General features: G+C 46.1%; 1 protein-coding gene across 2 annotated transcripts in view; it reads right to left on the minus strand.

Moving 5' to 3' along the window:
* DPY19L3 (dpy-19 like C-mannosyltransferase 3) overlaps positions 1-11,619 on the minus strand; it is a 44,101-nt gene extending 32,482 nt beyond the window's left edge. Inside the window, exons 1-3 of one of the 2 annotated variants that reach the window (XM_075838390.1) lie at positions 11,403-11,619; positions 4,601-4,731; positions 1,954-2,078 (exon numbers count right to left, since the gene is read on the minus strand). In XM_075838390.1, coding sequence (XP_075694505.1) covers positions 1,954-2,078; positions 4,601-4,694 — 219 coding nt within the window. In that variant the 5' untranslated portion in view covers positions 4,695-4,731; positions 11,403-11,619. Of the gene's footprint in view, positions 1-1,953; positions 2,079-4,591; positions 4,732-11,402 lie in introns of both variants that reach the window. The other variant, XM_075838388.1, reaches the window with a different exon arrangement.
* Between the last annotated feature and the right edge of the window lie 5,121 nt (positions 11,620-16,740).

Genomic DNA, 16,740 nt, shown 5'->3' on the forward strand with positions numbered 1-16,740 from the left:
TTTTGCAGAATAATTTGTTTTTGTGTCGCCACATTACAAGACCTGGTAACATTATTATTTTTCTGTTGATAGAGCAGTATAGGGGCCTGCTTATTGCAGTATAACTTGTAGCTATTATGGCACTGTTTTTTGTTTTTTTTTACAGCGTCTTTGGTGTGGGATAAATAACATGTTAATTTTTTTAGTATGGGTCTTTAACCCCTTAATGACCGCCGATACGTCTTTTTACGGCGGTCATTAGTGGGCTTTATTCTAGAGCGCCGCCAAACTACGTCGCTGCTGTAGAATAAAGTAAACAGAGCAGGGAGCCGTGAAATCTCCCTGCTCTCAGCTGCCAGAAGCAGCTGAGGGCTGGGGGCGTCCCTGCTCTGCCGGGTGAGATCGATATTAGTATCGATCTCACCTGTTTAACCCCTCAGATGCGGTGCACAATAGCGAGCACCGCATCTGAATGGTTTTGGAGAGAGGGAGGGAGCTCCCTCTCATCTCACTGACACCCGGCGATAAAATCGCCGAGTGTCTGTGTCTTCTATGGCAGCCGGGGGTCTAATAAAGACCCCCAGGTCTGCCTGGAGCGAATGCCTGCTAGATCATGCCGCAGGCATGACCTAGCAGATGCCTGTCCGTGTTAAACGGACAGGCAGTAATACACTGCAATACAAAAGTATTGCAGTGTATTATAATAGCGATCGGAGGATAGTGAAGTCCCCTAGTGGGACTAGTAAAAAAGTAAAAAAAAGTTTAATAAAGTTAATTTAGAAAAAAAGTGAAAAAAAAAAAATGAAAAACCCAGCTTTTCCCCTTACAAAATGCTTTACTATTAAAAAAAACTACAATAAAGCAAAAAAGTTACACATATTTGGTATCGCCGCGTCCGTAACGACCCCGACTATAAAGCTGTTACGTTATTTAACCCGCACTGTGAACGCCGTAAAAAATAAAATAAAAAACAATGGAAAAATTGCTGTTTTCTGTTAATCCTGACTTAAAAAAAATGTGATAGAAAGTGATCAAAAAGTCGCATCTACTCTCAAATGGTACCAATAAAAACTGCAAGTCGTCCCGCAAAAAACAAGACCTTATACAGCTATGCCGACGCAAAAATAAAAAAGTTACAGCTCTTCGAATGTGACAATGGAAAAATCTAAAAAATGGCTTGGACATTAGGGCCCAGAATGCCAGCAGGGGGAAGGGGTTACTGATGTGGCGATACCAATTATTTAAATAATAAAACATTGCATAAGGGAAAAAGTTTTTTTTAATTCTGATTTATTTTGGTGGGGTTGTGGCGTTAAGAGCTTAATTAGGAGTGATTAAAAAAAAATAGATAACATGTAACAATCAGAGAGCAATTATGCGCTCTAAATGATACGAGATGCGGCTAATATAAGTTCATACAGGGACAAAAGAAAGATCACAGATCCTCCTCCTCTCCCTGCATGCTGTCGGAATGTTCCCCCGCTGCTCTTCACACAGGCTGAAGTAAAAGCTGCAATGCTGTTTTGGGACAACCCCTTTAACAAAAGTTGAGCTTGCTGCTTCGTCCTTACTTTATCCTTTATAGTACATGTTGGTAAGAATAATAAATATTATAGAATATATATTTTATATATCATATTTTCCATCTATAAAAGGTGTCGGCTGGAACTGGCTTTCGAGCATCACTGAGAAGGTTGGCAATTGGCACAATACTGGGATGATATACATATTCACTTGCTACAAATTCAACGTTGATGTGAAAGCACTCGCCTAGATTTAACTAAAAATCGCACATAAAAGAGATTCTAGATGTGTCTGTAGAACTTACCCTATTCCTGATAGGATTTAGATTCCCACTCCCCAATACAAAGGTCAATGCAGCAATGTGATGCTGAGCAGGGGCCCTGGAAGCCCCTTATAAAAGTACATATATAATCATCTATCAATGAGAGTCAGTCACATACTGTCCTGTACCTTAATACTGGAAAACCACAAGTCATTCTCATGGAGGGTAGCAACATAATACGAGGTGGCCAGCCCGAGACACAAAGCAAGCGATGCTCCTACGATGTAACACTGTAAGCTCCATGCTGAGGGGCCTGTGAACCAAAAGAGAGAGGAACATTAATAGTAGAGAGAATTCAGTTTATTACATTGTATTATAAACACCCTAATGCCCCATATAAACGCGCTCCCTCCCTCCTCTACCGCACTTCTATCATCAGCTCTCCCATTATTATAACCACCAGCTAATATCCAGAGTAACCGCCGTGTGCAGCGCGGACAGCAGTAGACGGGCTGGCAGTGACTCAATAAGGTGCTGGTCGGTCTCCGGTATCTGGCGCCGCGCTGACTGCAGAGCTTCCCATATTTGCTGGAGGGTGTGTGGGGAGGATGATAGAGCGAACAAGACGATCGAGGTCCCACAGATGCTCAATTGGGTTCAAGTCTGGCAAATTAAGGGGCCAGGGAAGTACTTGGAGGTCTCGGTCGTGCTCTTCCAGCCACTGTCAGACATTTCTATCTGTGTGACATGTCGCATTGTCTTGCTGGAAGATTCCATCTGCCCCAGGGAAGACAATCAGCATGTAGGGAAGACAATCAGCATGTAGGGAGGACGTGATCTGCAACGATGGATTCACACCCAAATCGGTACAGAGCCTTCTACATGGATGAGAGGCCCAGAGAATGCCATGAAAAAGTTCCCCGGACCATAGCGCTGCCGCCACCGGCTCATGTTCTTCCAGCAACGGTCGCCGGGTGTTTGTTCTCTGATGTTTCTCGCCTGATGCGCCAACGTCCATCCGTTCCGTGAAGCAGAAAACGTGACTCATCGGAGAAGGCAACTCTTTGCCAATCATCGGTGGTTTAACTCCGATACTGCCGTGCAAATTGAAACCTTTTTTTTCCGACGCACCTTTGTTAGCATTGGAGCAGCGACCATCCGTCTGCTTCAGAGCCCCATACGCAGTCGGGTTCACTGTACCGTTGTTTTAGACACACGTCATGTAACCTCTTGGTTGATTTTCACGGTGAGCTGCTCCACTGTAGCGCGTCGTTCGGCCCTCGCGCACCTTCGTAGCCGACGCTCACTTCTCACATCAATGGCAAGTAGTGCTCCGCAGTTTCCACGTCAGTTATTCCCAATGGTGCTTTCACCACAGCAGCACCAGAACAGTTCTACATTCCCTATGCCGAATTTTCCAATGTCTACCCAAAAATAATCAATCTGGAGCTGTATTCGGGAGAAAACCTTCCCGAAGCAAGACATCATCATTTGCATCCCTGTCTACTGCTGGCCTCCACATTATCTATCCCACATACCATCCCCCAGATTCCATGCCAGCCTTTTACAGGTATGAACGTCCAATCATACAGAAGTGAAATTAAAAGTAAATACAAGTTCTTCAGTCGACTTGTCACACTCTATTCAATTTCTTAAGCTACCCATACAGTTCAAATAGCTGTCGGCCGAACGCTTGTGCGGCTGACAATTTTTCCCGACTCCCCCTTAAATATGCACCTGTTTTTAAAAGAAAGAAGGGAATAAGCCACTGCCAGTCTCCTCTGCAAGTGGCTTATCACCAGTGGGAACAAAGGATGGGGCATGTTAAAATCCAGCGTACCCTATCCATATTTCTTCCAACACCTGTTGGGGGGGTGGGGGGGGGGGGGACTGAACATAACATGACTATAATGTTCAAAATAGTGAGTGCAGCTCTGGAGTATAATACAGGATATAACTCCGGATCAGTACAGGATAAGTAATGTAATGTATGTACGCAGTGACTCCCCCAGCAGAATAGTGAGTGCAGCTCTGGAGTATAATACAGGATATAACTCCGGATCAGTACAGGATAAGTAATGTAGGTACACAGTGACTCCCCCAGCAGAATAGTGAGTACAGCTCTGGAGTATAATACAGGATGTAACTCAGGATCAGTACAGGATAAGTAATGTAATGTATGTACACAGTGACTCCACCAGCAGAATAGTGAGTGCAGCTCTGGAGTATAATACAGGATGTAACTCAGGATCAGTACAGGATAAGTAATGTAATGTATGTACACAGTGACTCCACCAGCAGAATAGTGAGTGCAGCTCTGGAGTATAATACAGGATATAACTCAGGATCAGTACAGGATAAGTAATGTAATGTATGTACACAGTGACTCCACCAGCAGAATAGTGAGTGCAGGTCTGGAGTATAATACAGGATGTAACTCAGGATCAGTACAGGATAAGTAATGTAATGTATGTACACAGTGACTCCACCAGCAGAATAGTGAGTGCAGCTCTGGAGTATAATACAGGATATAACTCAGGATCAGTACAGGATAAGTAATGTAATGTATGTACACAGTGACTCCACCAGCAGAATAGTGAGTGCAGCTCTGGAGTATAATACAGGATGTAACTCAGGATAAGTAATGTAATGTATATACACAGTGACTCCACCAGCAGAATAGTGAGTGCAGCTCTGGAGTATAATGCAGGTTGTAACTCAGGACCAGTAATGTATGTACACTTTAGATGTAGATTTATATATGTAATCTGGTGTTCAGAGGTAAGGATATGCTTTAATGACATTTGTACAAATATATCTACTTACCAGATTTACCTTTCACATTTGGCTTTGAGGTTTTGTCAATATGGCTGCTGTTGTGAGCTTGCTCAGATGCGTTAATTCTCTTCCTCTGACGAACAGTAGTCATTGTGACAGTCCCTTTTACATATTTCTCTAACGGATTCCTGTAAAACAGACGGGGATATAACTGAAACAATGTGAAATCTTTGCTCTTTTGACATCGGTCATCAGTTACACTCATGCACAAGATCTCTCCATTATTCCACAAAGGCTACTGGACCTATAGGAAGAAGAAGAATGAGAGGACGGAGGAAGGGGAAGGAGGAAGGGGGAGGGGAAGAGGACGGACGAAGGGGGAGGGGAAGAGGACGGACGACGGAGGAAGGGGAAGAGGACGGACGACGGAGGAAGGGGAAGAGGACGGACGACGGAGGAAGGGGAAGAGGACGGACGACGGAGGAAGGGGAAGAGGACGGACGACAGAGGAAGGGGAAGAGGACGGACGACAGAGGAAGGGGAAGAGGACGGACGACAGAGGAAGGGGAAGAGGACGGACGGTGGAAGGGGAAGAGGACGGACAGAGGAAGGGGAAGAGGACGGAGGAGAAGAGGACAGAGGAAGGAGGAGAAGAGGACAGAGGAAGGAGGAGAAGAGGACAGAGGACGGAGGAAAAGAGGACGGAGGAAGGAGAAGAGGACAGAGAACGGAGGAAGGAGAAGAGGACGGAGGAAGGAGAAGAGGACAGAGGACGGAGGAGAAGAGGACGGAGGAGAAGAGGACGGAGGAGAAGAGGACGGAGGAGAAGAGGACGGAGGAGAAGAGGACGGAGGAGAAGAGGACGGAGGAGAAGAGGACGGAGGAGAAGAGGACGGAGGAGAAGAGGACGGAGGAGAAGAGGACGGAGGAAGGAGAAGAGGACAGAGGACGGAGGAAGGAGAAGAGGACAGAGGACGGAGGAAGGAGAAGAGGACAGAGGACGGAGGACGGAGAAGAGGACAGAGGACGGAGAAGAGGACAGAGGACGGAGGAGAAGAGGACGGAGGAGAAGAGGACGGAGGAGAAGAGGACGGAGGAGAAGAGGACGGAGGAGAAGAGGACGGAGGAGAAGAGGACGGAGGAGAAGAGGACGGAGGAGAAGAGGACGGAGGAGAAGAGGACGGAGGAGAAGAGGACGGAGGAGAAGAGGACGGAGGAGAAGAGGACGGAGGAGAAGAGGACGGAGGAGAAGAGGACGGAGGAGAAGAGGACAGAGGAGAAGAGGACAGAGGACGGAGGAGAAGAGGACAGAGGACGGAGGAGAAGAGGACAGAGGACGGAGGAGAAGAGGACAGAGGACGGAGGAGAAGAGGACAGAGGACGGAGGAGAAGAGGACAGAGGACGGAGGAGAAGAGGACAGAGGACGGAGGAGAAGAGGACAGAGGAAAGAGGAGAAGAGGACAGAGGACGGAGGAGAAGAGGACAGAGGAGAAGAGGACAGAGGACGGAGGAGAAGAGGGAAGAGGACGGAGGAAGGAGAAGAGGACGGAGGAAGGAGAAGAGGACGGAGGAAGGAGAAGAGGACGGAGGAAGGAGAAGAGGACGGAGGAAGGAGAAGAGGACGGAGGAAGGAGAAGAGGACAGAGGAAGGAGAAGAGGACAGAGGAAGGAGAAGAGGACAGAGGAAGGAGAAGAGGACAGAGGAAGGAGAAGAGGACAGAGGAAGGAGAAGAGGACAGAGGAAGGAGAAGAGGACAGAGGAAGGAGAAGAGGACAGAGGAAGGAGAAGAGGACAGAGGAAGGAGAAGAGGACAGAGGAAGGAGAAGAGGACAGAGGAAGGAGAAGAGGACAGAGGAAGGAGAAGAGGACAGAGGAAGGAGAAGAGGACAGAGGACGGAGAAGAGGACAGAGGACGGAGGAGAAGAGGACGGAGGAGAAGAGGACGGAGGAGAAGAGGACGGAGGAGAAGAGGACGGAGGAGAAGAGGACGGAGGAGAAGAGGACGGAGGAGAAGAGGACAGAGGACAGAGGACGGAGGAGAAGAGGACAGAGGACGGAGGAGAAGAGGACAGAGGACGGAGGAGAAGAGGACAGAGGACGGAGGAGAAGAGGACAGAGGACGGAGGAGAAGAGGACAGAGGACGGAGGAGAAGAGGACAGAGGACGGAGGAGAAGAGGACAGAGGAGAAGAGGACAGAGGACGGAGGAGAAGAGGACAGAGGAAAGAGGAGAAGAGGACAGAGGACGGAGGAGAAGAGGACAGAGGACGGAGGAGAAGAGGACAGAGGACGGAGGAGAAGAGGGAAGAGGACGGAGGAGAAGAGGGAAGAGGACGGAGGAAGGAGAAGAGGACGGAGGAAGGAGAAGAGGACGGAGGAAGGAGAAGAGGACGGAGGAAGGAGAAGAGGACGGAGGAAGGAGAAGAGGACAGAGGAAGGAGAAGAGGACAGAGGAAGGAAAAGAGGACAGAGGAAGGAGAAGAGGACAGAGGAAGGAGAAGAGGACAGAGGAAGGAGAAGAGGACAGAGGAAGGAGAAGAGGACAGAGGAAGGAGAAGAGGACAGAGGAAGGAGAAGAGGACAGAGGAAGGAGAAGAGGACAGAGGAAGGAGAAGAGGACAGAGGAAGGAGAAGAGGACAGAGGAAGGAGAAGAAGACAGAGGAAGGAGAAGAGGACGGAGGAGAAGAGGACGGAGGAGAAGAGGACGGAGGAGAAGAGGACGGAGGAGAAGAGGACGGAGGAGAAGAGGACGGAGGAGAAGAGGACGGAGGAGAAGAGGACGGAGGAGAAGAGGACGGAGGAGAAGAGGACGGAGGAGACGAGGACGGAGGAGACGAGGACGGAGGAGAAGAGGACGGAGGAAGGAGAAGAGGACAGAGGACGGAGGAGAAGAGGACAGAGGACGGAGGAGAAGAGGACAGAGGACGGAGGAGAAGAGGACAGAGGAAGGAGGAGAAGAGGACAGAGGAAGGAGGAGAAGAGGACAGAGGAAGGAGGAGAAGAGGACAGAGGAAGGAGGAGAAGAGGACAGAGGAAGGAGGAGAAGAGGACAGAGGAAGGAGGAGAAGAGGACAGAGGAAGGAGGAGAAGAGGACAGAGGAAGGAGGAGAAGAGGACAGAGGAAGGAGAAGAGGACGGAAAAGAGAATGGAGGAGAAGAGGACGGAGAAGAGGACAGAGGAAGGAGAAGAGGACAGAGGACGGAGGAGAAGAGGACGGAGGAGAAGAGGACGGAGGAGAAGAGGACGGAGGAGAAGAGGACGGAGGAGAAGAGGACGGAGGACGGAGGAGAAGAGGACGGAGGAGAAGAGGACGGAGGAGAAGAGGACTGAGGAGAAGAGGACTGAGGAGAAGAGGACGGAGGAGACGAGGACGGAGGAGAAGAGGACGGAGGACAGAGGAGAAGAGGACAGAGGACGGAGGAGAAGAGGACAGAGGAAGGAGGAGAAGAGGACAGAGGAAGGAGGAGAAGAGGACAGAGGAAGGAGGAGAAGAGGACAGAGGAAGGAGGAGAAGAGGACAGAGGAAGGAGGAGAAGAGGACAGAGGAAGGAGGAGAAGAGGACAGAGGAAGGAGGAGAAGAGGACAGAGGAAGGAGGAGAAGAGGACAGAGGAAGGAGGAGAAGAGGACAGAGGAAGGAGGAGAAGAGGACAGAGGAAGGAGAAGAGGACAGAGGAAGGAGGAGAAGAGTACAGAGGAAGGAGAAGAGGACAGAGGACGGAGGAAGGAGAAGAGGACAGAGGACGGAGGAAGGAGAAGAGGACAGAGGAAGGAGAAGAGGACAGAGGAAGGAGAAGAGGACAGAGGAAGGAGAAGAGGACAGAGGAAGGAGAAGAGGACAGAGGAAGGAGAAGAGGACAGAGGAAGGAGAAGAGGACAGAGGATCAAGAAGAGTGCAGAGGAAGAGAAGAGGAAGGAGAAGAGGAAATAGGAAGAAGTCAGAGCGGGGATAGATTTTGCAGTGTTTATCAAACCGCAGCTATGTGGAATTCACACAAGAGGGGCTGTCATAATTTTACTGCAGGGGTCGAGGATCACATATTTACCACTATTACTTTCAATGCAGTATATAACATTTTTAATTTTTTACCTTAAGGGTGGCTTCACACACAGCGATTTTAGAAAAAAAACAATTATTTTTGGTGTTTTTCCTGACATTATTTTGCAGTATAAAGCGCTGTGGCCAGGTGTTAGCTGGAAGACAATGACGAAATATAGAAAACTATATGCATATTTCTAGGCGCCATTTTTCTCTTTTGTCAAACGTGTTTTTGTTTTTTTACTCCGTAACAGAATTGCAGCAAGGCTGACTATGGTGTTTTTTTCCCAGTATTTACGAGCGTTTTTCTCACATATACCTCCATAAGTGTCAGTGTGTTTCGTATTTTTTTTCATGGCATTCTTAGTGATGTTTTCAGAGTAAATCAAGTGTTGCAAAGAGAAAACAAATAATCTTTGAATCACATGATCTGCAATGTGAAAAACACCTCCTAAAAAAAAAACACAGGCAGTAAAACATACTATTTGCAAAAAAATCATAAAAAACACACGTACCATTTTACAAAAAAAACACAAGAAGTGCGTGGGAAAAAAGCCTAAAATACATTTTCCAATTATGTAAATAAAAACATTTCTCACCATTCTAAAGATGTATGCTTGCTGTCAGTGAATGGGAATACATTGTATGAATCCAGCGTTTGAAAACCAGCCCAGCCCTAATTCTTGTCACAGTCTGAACAAATATGTTAGTTAAATGCATGATATTACAATGTATCAGTCTGGAGTCCAGGTGTTTAGCTCACAGAGTTTTGTCTAGACTGGATAGAACAGTAGCAAACCCTCAGCTGTGACAAGTATTAGGCCATGTTGACACATTGAGGATTCTGTCAGGATCTGCTGGTAGTCCATCAGCAATACATGTAAATGGGGAATTGTATCCCCCATTCACACGCTCCGAAGAAAATCGTTGCGGAATAATAAACGCATCATAGATTTTACAATCCACGGCGCGTTCATTATTGTTGCTGATTCTGCTCTGAAAACCTTCACTGAATTACAACGGAGCAAATCTGCAGAAGAAATCCAAGTTCCATCTGCGTATTATTATAAAAATCCATTGCGGATTTGCCTAGGGAAAATCTGTACCGTGTGAACATACCCTTAGGTCTGTGCCGGTTTTCAGTTTCTGGATGTAAATTTTTTTTATAACAAAATATTACATTTACTAACAGCAAGCAGAGATATTGAAAATTATGAGTATAGAAACTCAAACTATAGAAGACATTTACAGACCTTTTCATTATACAATTAAAGGGTAACTAAATGTTCAACAAACTTCTGACATTTCATAGTGACACGTCAGAATTTTTGCTCGGTGGGGGTCCGAGCACTGAGACCCCCACCAATCACTAAAACGAAGCAGCAGTAGTTCTCGTGTGAGCGCTCAGCCGCTTCGTTTCTGTTCGGCTTTTTCCGGAAAGCCGATGTAGCAGAGTACAGACTCACAGACTTTCTATTTAGAACGTACTCTGCTACATCGATTTCCGGAAAAAAGCCGAACAGAAACAAAGCGGCTGAGCGCTCACGTGAGCACTACTGCCGCTTCGGTTTAGCGATTGGTGGGGGTCTCAGTGCTGGGACCCCCAGCGATCAAAACTTCTGACGTGTCATTATGACACGTCAGAAGTTTGTTACCCTTTAAGCCATACACATTACATTAAATTTGGATTTCGACATGCCCGATCCTTCGTTCCTGTGGGAGACAAGCGGTGTCAGAGGAGTCTGGCAGAAACATATCCCCCTCTCCCCACTGAAATAAACATTTATGATCGACCGAGCCCAGCAAGCAGGTTTATGGTGGCGTTCACTGACCGCTATCTTACGTGTAGGTGCAGCTTAAAGGATCATAGACATTTATGGCATATCCAGAGGATCTCTCATATCTCCAGAATGGGGGCGCCCGCAACCCCCGCTTAGCCTGGTAAGGAATCCGTGCGGATAGAGAACGGCGAGATAGCTGCATGTGCGCGGTTTTCTATATCAGTTTCTATGGGCGTAACGGAAACAGCCAAGCAAGCGTGCTCGCCAGATGGAAGGGGGGCCGCCATTCTGGAGAGAAGTGCAGGTCCCCGAGGTGGATATGCCATAAATGTCTATGTCGGGAATAACCCTGTAAGGCCTGGACTTCATGACTATTATTGGCGCCCTCACACACGCCATGCACTTGACACGACTCAGGACCGTTATCCGCCAGCCACGCCCCGCAGACTTCCACGTCACACCGCCGTCTGGCGAATTCTAAGTGGAGAATTGCAGATAAGTCGCATCAGACCGTTCAGGTCACGTGGTAGAAACCGCCACGGATCTCCGGTTGTCCCGAAACGGTTACCAAAAATGGCGATTATAAAACTAGAAGGTTCGTCCGGATCTACACAGCGCCGCCGGTCACGTGACACCCAACGCCACATGATTTGCCCGTAGGGATATTTACGCGAATTGCTCTCGTATATCGTACAATGTGGAGCAGACATCGCGCCGCCGACCTGACGTAACAGTTGTAGGTCTGTTCCGACGGCCGCAATGTGAAAACAATTTAGCGTCCGTATTACGGTCACAAGAAACGAACACCCCGCGGTTAATGTAAACCATCCTGCAGGTGTAACGCATTTCAACCGTCTGAACGCGGTCATGTGATATTACAGAAATACATACATTATATACATGCACATAGATATATATTAGTATATAACGAGTAAATAGCCGCAGCCACTAATGACAGACGCGAACAATAAGGCCACCAGTCATTGACAATAATGAGCGCCCATTCATCCTCCAGGACGCTCTCTCCTCACACCCACCAGTAATACAGAACACCCGATTTCTATCCGGTTCAGGCACTTGGTCCACCGTCTGAGGCCTCCACCGCCTGCGGGCTCGCCTGAATCCCACCCGTGAAAAATAAGAGCTGATGTCGGCGGCGCTGTCTGGTTTCCCTGGCAACCACGCTAGGCCTCATCCCCTATCGCCTCAGGCTGGCTTGGATGCGTTCCGAGTGTTCTCTCTCCCCATTGGCTGAAGAGTCAGAAGCAGACAGCGTGCAAATCCTAGGACAGCTGGGAATTGTAGTTTGCAAATGTGTGTTCTGAAAAGACACTTGGTGTCAACTAAGACCACAACTCCCAGAGGCCAGCACGGTTGCAAGCTTGAACCGGTTACAGCCAATCAGCAGAGCTATTGAATAGTGTTATAATAGGTAGTACACTACATAGTTCGGTTGATCTGCAGTGTATGCTGTAGGATGTTGTATTGGCTTTTATGTATATAAGCTGAGCATTGATTTTATTATCTAGAAGGCAGGAGATGAGTAGCTGACAACATGAGGACGTTTTTTCACTAGTTTATACATGCCAGGAAAGTTTTTTTCTATTGCAATAAGCTTAATTTATTTTAAAAAAGCACAAGTGTTGCCCATAGCAACCAGACTGCATGAATTGTTATTTTAGGGCAGGTTGAGACACAAAAGCAGCGCTCCGATTGGTAGTTACTGAGAAATCGGTTTTTCGCTGAACATTTAAAAAAAAAAAAAAAAAAAAATGAGGTCCAGAATATTTAAACTTCTGTAATCCACACAGACGGCACACGCAACTGCAAATGGAACGGCTCCCGTTCGCATTCTCTATGGGGATGTATGTGCCGTATTCCATCTCTGTATGTGTCGTTAATCGACACATACAGAGATGAAAAAAAATGGCAGCCCCCATAGAGAAGTAAAAGTCAGAAAACTTAAGTAAAAACGTGCACATTTAATAAAATGTTTGAAAATATTACATTAAAAGCAATATTAAAGAAAAACACACCAAAAAAAAAACAAACTCATGACACCTTCCCTTTAAATAAAAAAACGCAACATGCAGCGATTGCGAAATTGCAGATGCATGATATAACGTACACATGTGATGTCGTTTTCCCATAGGCCAATTTTATTATGTGTTCTCGTGTTGTACTTTTTACTTTGTTCTTACTTTTACTTCTCTATGGGGGCTGCCATGTGTTTTTTTTCATCTCTGTATGTGTCGATTAACGACACATACAGAGATGGAATACGGCACATACAACCCCATAGAGAATGCGAACGGGAGCCGTTCCATTCTCAGAAGCATACGCCGTCTGTGTGGGAACAGTGCATGCGCCGCTCCCACACAGACCAAAACGAAGCTCGTTCGCAGAGCGAAATCCGGCACCATTTTCATGTGGACCGGAAGCCGCTGCCGGACAGTAAGATGACGACTTCCGGCTGCGGGTTCCGGCCATATGTTCAAGGAAGCGAAGGCGCAAGGAATAGGAGCGGAGGCGGTAGGAGAAGGTAAATTATGTTCGTGTATGTGATGTGTGTATTATGTTCGTGTGATACTGTCTGCTGAGCCCTGTATCTAATCCTCCTACACTGTGCAGTCGCTCAGAAAATGGCGGCACAGTGTAGGAGGTTTGAAGCCCTTCAAACCCCTCCTTCTCCTGGCACTAGCCAGAAGAAGGAAGGGAGAGGGGGTGAGTGTGAGTGTGAGTGTGAGTGTGTGTGTGTGTGTGCCCCAAATTTGCAGCATAAAGCAATAAGTTTGCTTTACCACATTGACCATGCTGTAATTTTGGGAACTGCTCCCTCTAGTGGCCAGAACATGGAAATGTTATAAATTAGAATCTATTTATCATATTTCCTGACTTGTGAAAAAATTAAAACAATGTGCAATCACTTAAATAATAATTGTTTAACTAAAAAAAAATAAAAAAAAAAATTAACAGGTGGGGTGTCAGTACTCACGACCAAGTCACCGGTTACCTAGGCTTTCATTCTCCCGAGACAAAGGTTCCTTCCCAAGCTCTGTCTAGATCACCTGGGTGAGGCCAAGTAGCTTGTTGACACCCCCCTTAGCACCCATGTCCTGGTAGCACCCTCAATCCCCCCCCCCCAATTTACGCCACTGCTGTTGCCAGTGTCACTTACAGGCGACTGAATTGAATGTAATGGTCTGTGTATATTATATGGATACAATGGTTTCCTCCAGAGCAGCAGCTGATCTTGCACCGCTTATCTCCAGCGGGAAACAATAGTATTAGACATAATCCATAGTCAACAATTATTTCATGTCGATGGCAGATTTAGTAGGAATGATATTTCTTTGGCAGTAAATTTATACACATCTCGAATCAGAACACACAAATTTTATTAAAATGTGTTTATTACCAAAATACAATATGAAAGTCAATATGTGACAAACTTTTTTTTGTAAAGCAAAATAAATTATTCTAACATTTTACAGTATCTTCCATTGTAGTTGAAATATTAAAGGATTTTACCTCCTTGCCCCGTCCAGAATCTGCCACAGGTAGAAGACGGACAGTCTGGTGTCTTAAGGCAAACAGAGCGCGAACGTGTTGGGATACAACGTATCAAAACAGGAGACGCCGTAACACGGACTAAGTGTCAGTTTATGAAAGCGGAGAACTTTGGCTTAGCAAAGGGGGGAATAAAATGAAACATATTAGTGTTACACGATTCAGCTGGAAGAGTAACTGGACTGTAAAGACAAAGTATTCAAATTCATCTGAGCACCATTATTTGTTATTCCTCGAAATGACAACAATTTGAGAAAAAGGAGAAGTTCCTGCAGAAAAGACTGACACAATGAAGCAAACCTACAGTCTAGGGCTGGCCACAGAGGATCATTTGCCCAAAAGCGATCAGCACCAACTCCCCTGGACTGAACGTTTCTCAAGGGGAAGGGAGATAAGTGTCTGCCAGACATCTGGCGCCACTTATCTCTAGGGGGAAACAATGGGTTGGACAGGTTAAAAACCCATCCTCATTTCCCCTGAGACAGTGGAGAAGCTTTGGCAGTCCTCGTTGTCGATGGATCTAAAATCAGCCAAGGAATATGTCACGTCTATAGCCACACAATGTCTAGTAGAGCGATAGATGCCAAATATTGGCTGTAATCAGAACTGCTTTCTAGGAACCCAACGGCGACTCACGATTACGCTCAAATTTGGAATATCTTTCTGGTACCGTGAGCCCGTCACATACTACAATAAGTTCTAATCTATGCGGACCCGTGATTCCGGACAATTTCGGTAATGTGATCATGGGACTGGAAGTCAGCTGCGTAATTTAGACCTAATATTGCTCTATAGAAGTCACTTCGCTATTGTGCGCAACTAGGGTTTAGTCAGCAACTGCGATGAAAACCCTCAAAGACAGCGCCACCTGCAGGTTGCTATGAGCAAAAATATATATATACATCGCATCTAGTGGGGGAAGGGAAGTGACAACTGCTTAAGGTCGTCACCCTTCAATTCCGTGCAGTTATTAATCGGACATGTAACAGAAAACTGATACTTGACTGGCACGCATCTTCTACTGCATCCAGCGATGCTGCCCATAGTGGTGTGCGGATTATTAAGACCACTGGCACAGATGCTTCATGTTTGGACTCCTCTGCATCTAAGTAAATACAAGCACCCTCCTTCCCATTAACCAGAGACAGTGGACCATTCGCACAAAGGACTAGCCCCGAAATCTGACACAATGAACTTCAGCGTCATCTCTATAGAAACGGTGTGGACATAAGCTACAAGTGTAGCAGACTTGTGTGATACCTATGCAACTCTTCATCGATTCAGTGTATGAACCACAGACATTCAACCGCCGGACGAACCAGCGATGGACTGCAGACTGTTATGAAGTCTGTGTGAAGCCACCACCTTATAGTGAACGTCCACCCTTAAAACACCATTTTGGTTTTTTTTTTATAAGAAAAAAAAATATATAAAAATTACCTCCAAAATTGTGTGTGGATTAATTTCTTCATATAATTTTATTTGTGATTGGAGTCAAATTTCTCTAATAAAGACCTGCAAATAACCTGCATTGATATTGATTTATAAGAGAACTTTCTATCTGCCTGCAATCACCACTAGGGGGAGCGCACTGCATACTGTTCATACATTGAACTCCGTAAGACCGTACACAGTAAGCTCCCTCTAGTGGCGGCTGCAGGTAGAGCTCCGGCTGCTATAAAGATATAGTAAGACATTATTGAGCACAGACTGTTGGACCTGAAAACAATTCGATGATTTAAAGGTGGAGATTTACTTTAAGACGGAGGAGACCAGTCCACTTTACCGAAACGGAATTATACACGGTAAAAATTGCAGCGGCATCAAAAGCAGAAAATATGTCACACAGTATATCAGCCAAGTATTTGTACATACCCCTCTTAACTACACCGAGTGCAAATGGAAATGGTAACGTATCCAAAAGCAACCAGAATACTGCCGCCATTTTTATAAGGCTTATTGGAAAATGAAAGCAGAGACCCGACTGGTCGCTGTGGATAATTCCTGCGCTGTTCCATTGCACCAGTTTTTTCTTGTTATAAATCCCCTCCCCCCTGTGCTATTATGTTCTTTCCTATTTGTTGTACACATAATTAATAACTAGCGCAGATTTATACAAAAGTGTCATTTTGCACAGGAACACAAAGAAAGAAAAAAAACAAGAAAAAAAACACTCAAATACTAAGACATTATAATACATATATAAAAAAAAAATGCGATTATATTACAGGTCAGTTCTGAAACTTTAATAATAAAAGTAAATGTAGAGTAAGAAATGTGCAAACTCGTAATGACGTCGCTGAAAAACCCTGTGACGTTGTTTATCACCTACACGGGGGCGGCCGTTGTGGCTTTTTGTATTCACGTAAATGCGTCCCATCATGTTAATAAGGATCAATGACATCACTGAAGCATGAAGTCATTACCTTTGAGTACTTAGACATCAAAATAGCTGCGGTTACCGCGTGCAAGCAACACGTACGTGGAAACTAAACTTGACGGCTACTGCTGCGGGGCCAGACAACCCCTGAGCGTTCACATAGGGGGATGTGCCATCTAACAGTCATATGACGACAACCATGACGGGTCGTACCATCTACATACCACTGAGGTTGCCAGAGACATAGGTCTAAATCCAGTAAACAGCGCCACACCTGTACACAGGCTGAGCCTGGTATTGCAGCTCAGCTACATGGAAGTGAATGGGATTGAGCTGCAATACCACACACAACCTGTGGACAGGTGTGGCACTGTTTTTGGAGAAATGCAGCCATGTTTTTGTAATCTTGTACAACCCCTTTAAAG

This window comes from Rhinoderma darwinii, chromosome 9 (genome assembly GCF_050947455.1).
Source record: "Rhinoderma darwinii isolate aRhiDar2 chromosome 9, aRhiDar2.hap1, whole genome shotgun sequence".
In the NCBI taxonomy this organism is placed as follows: Eukaryota; Metazoa; Chordata; class Amphibia; order Anura; family Rhinodermatidae; genus Rhinoderma; species Rhinoderma darwinii.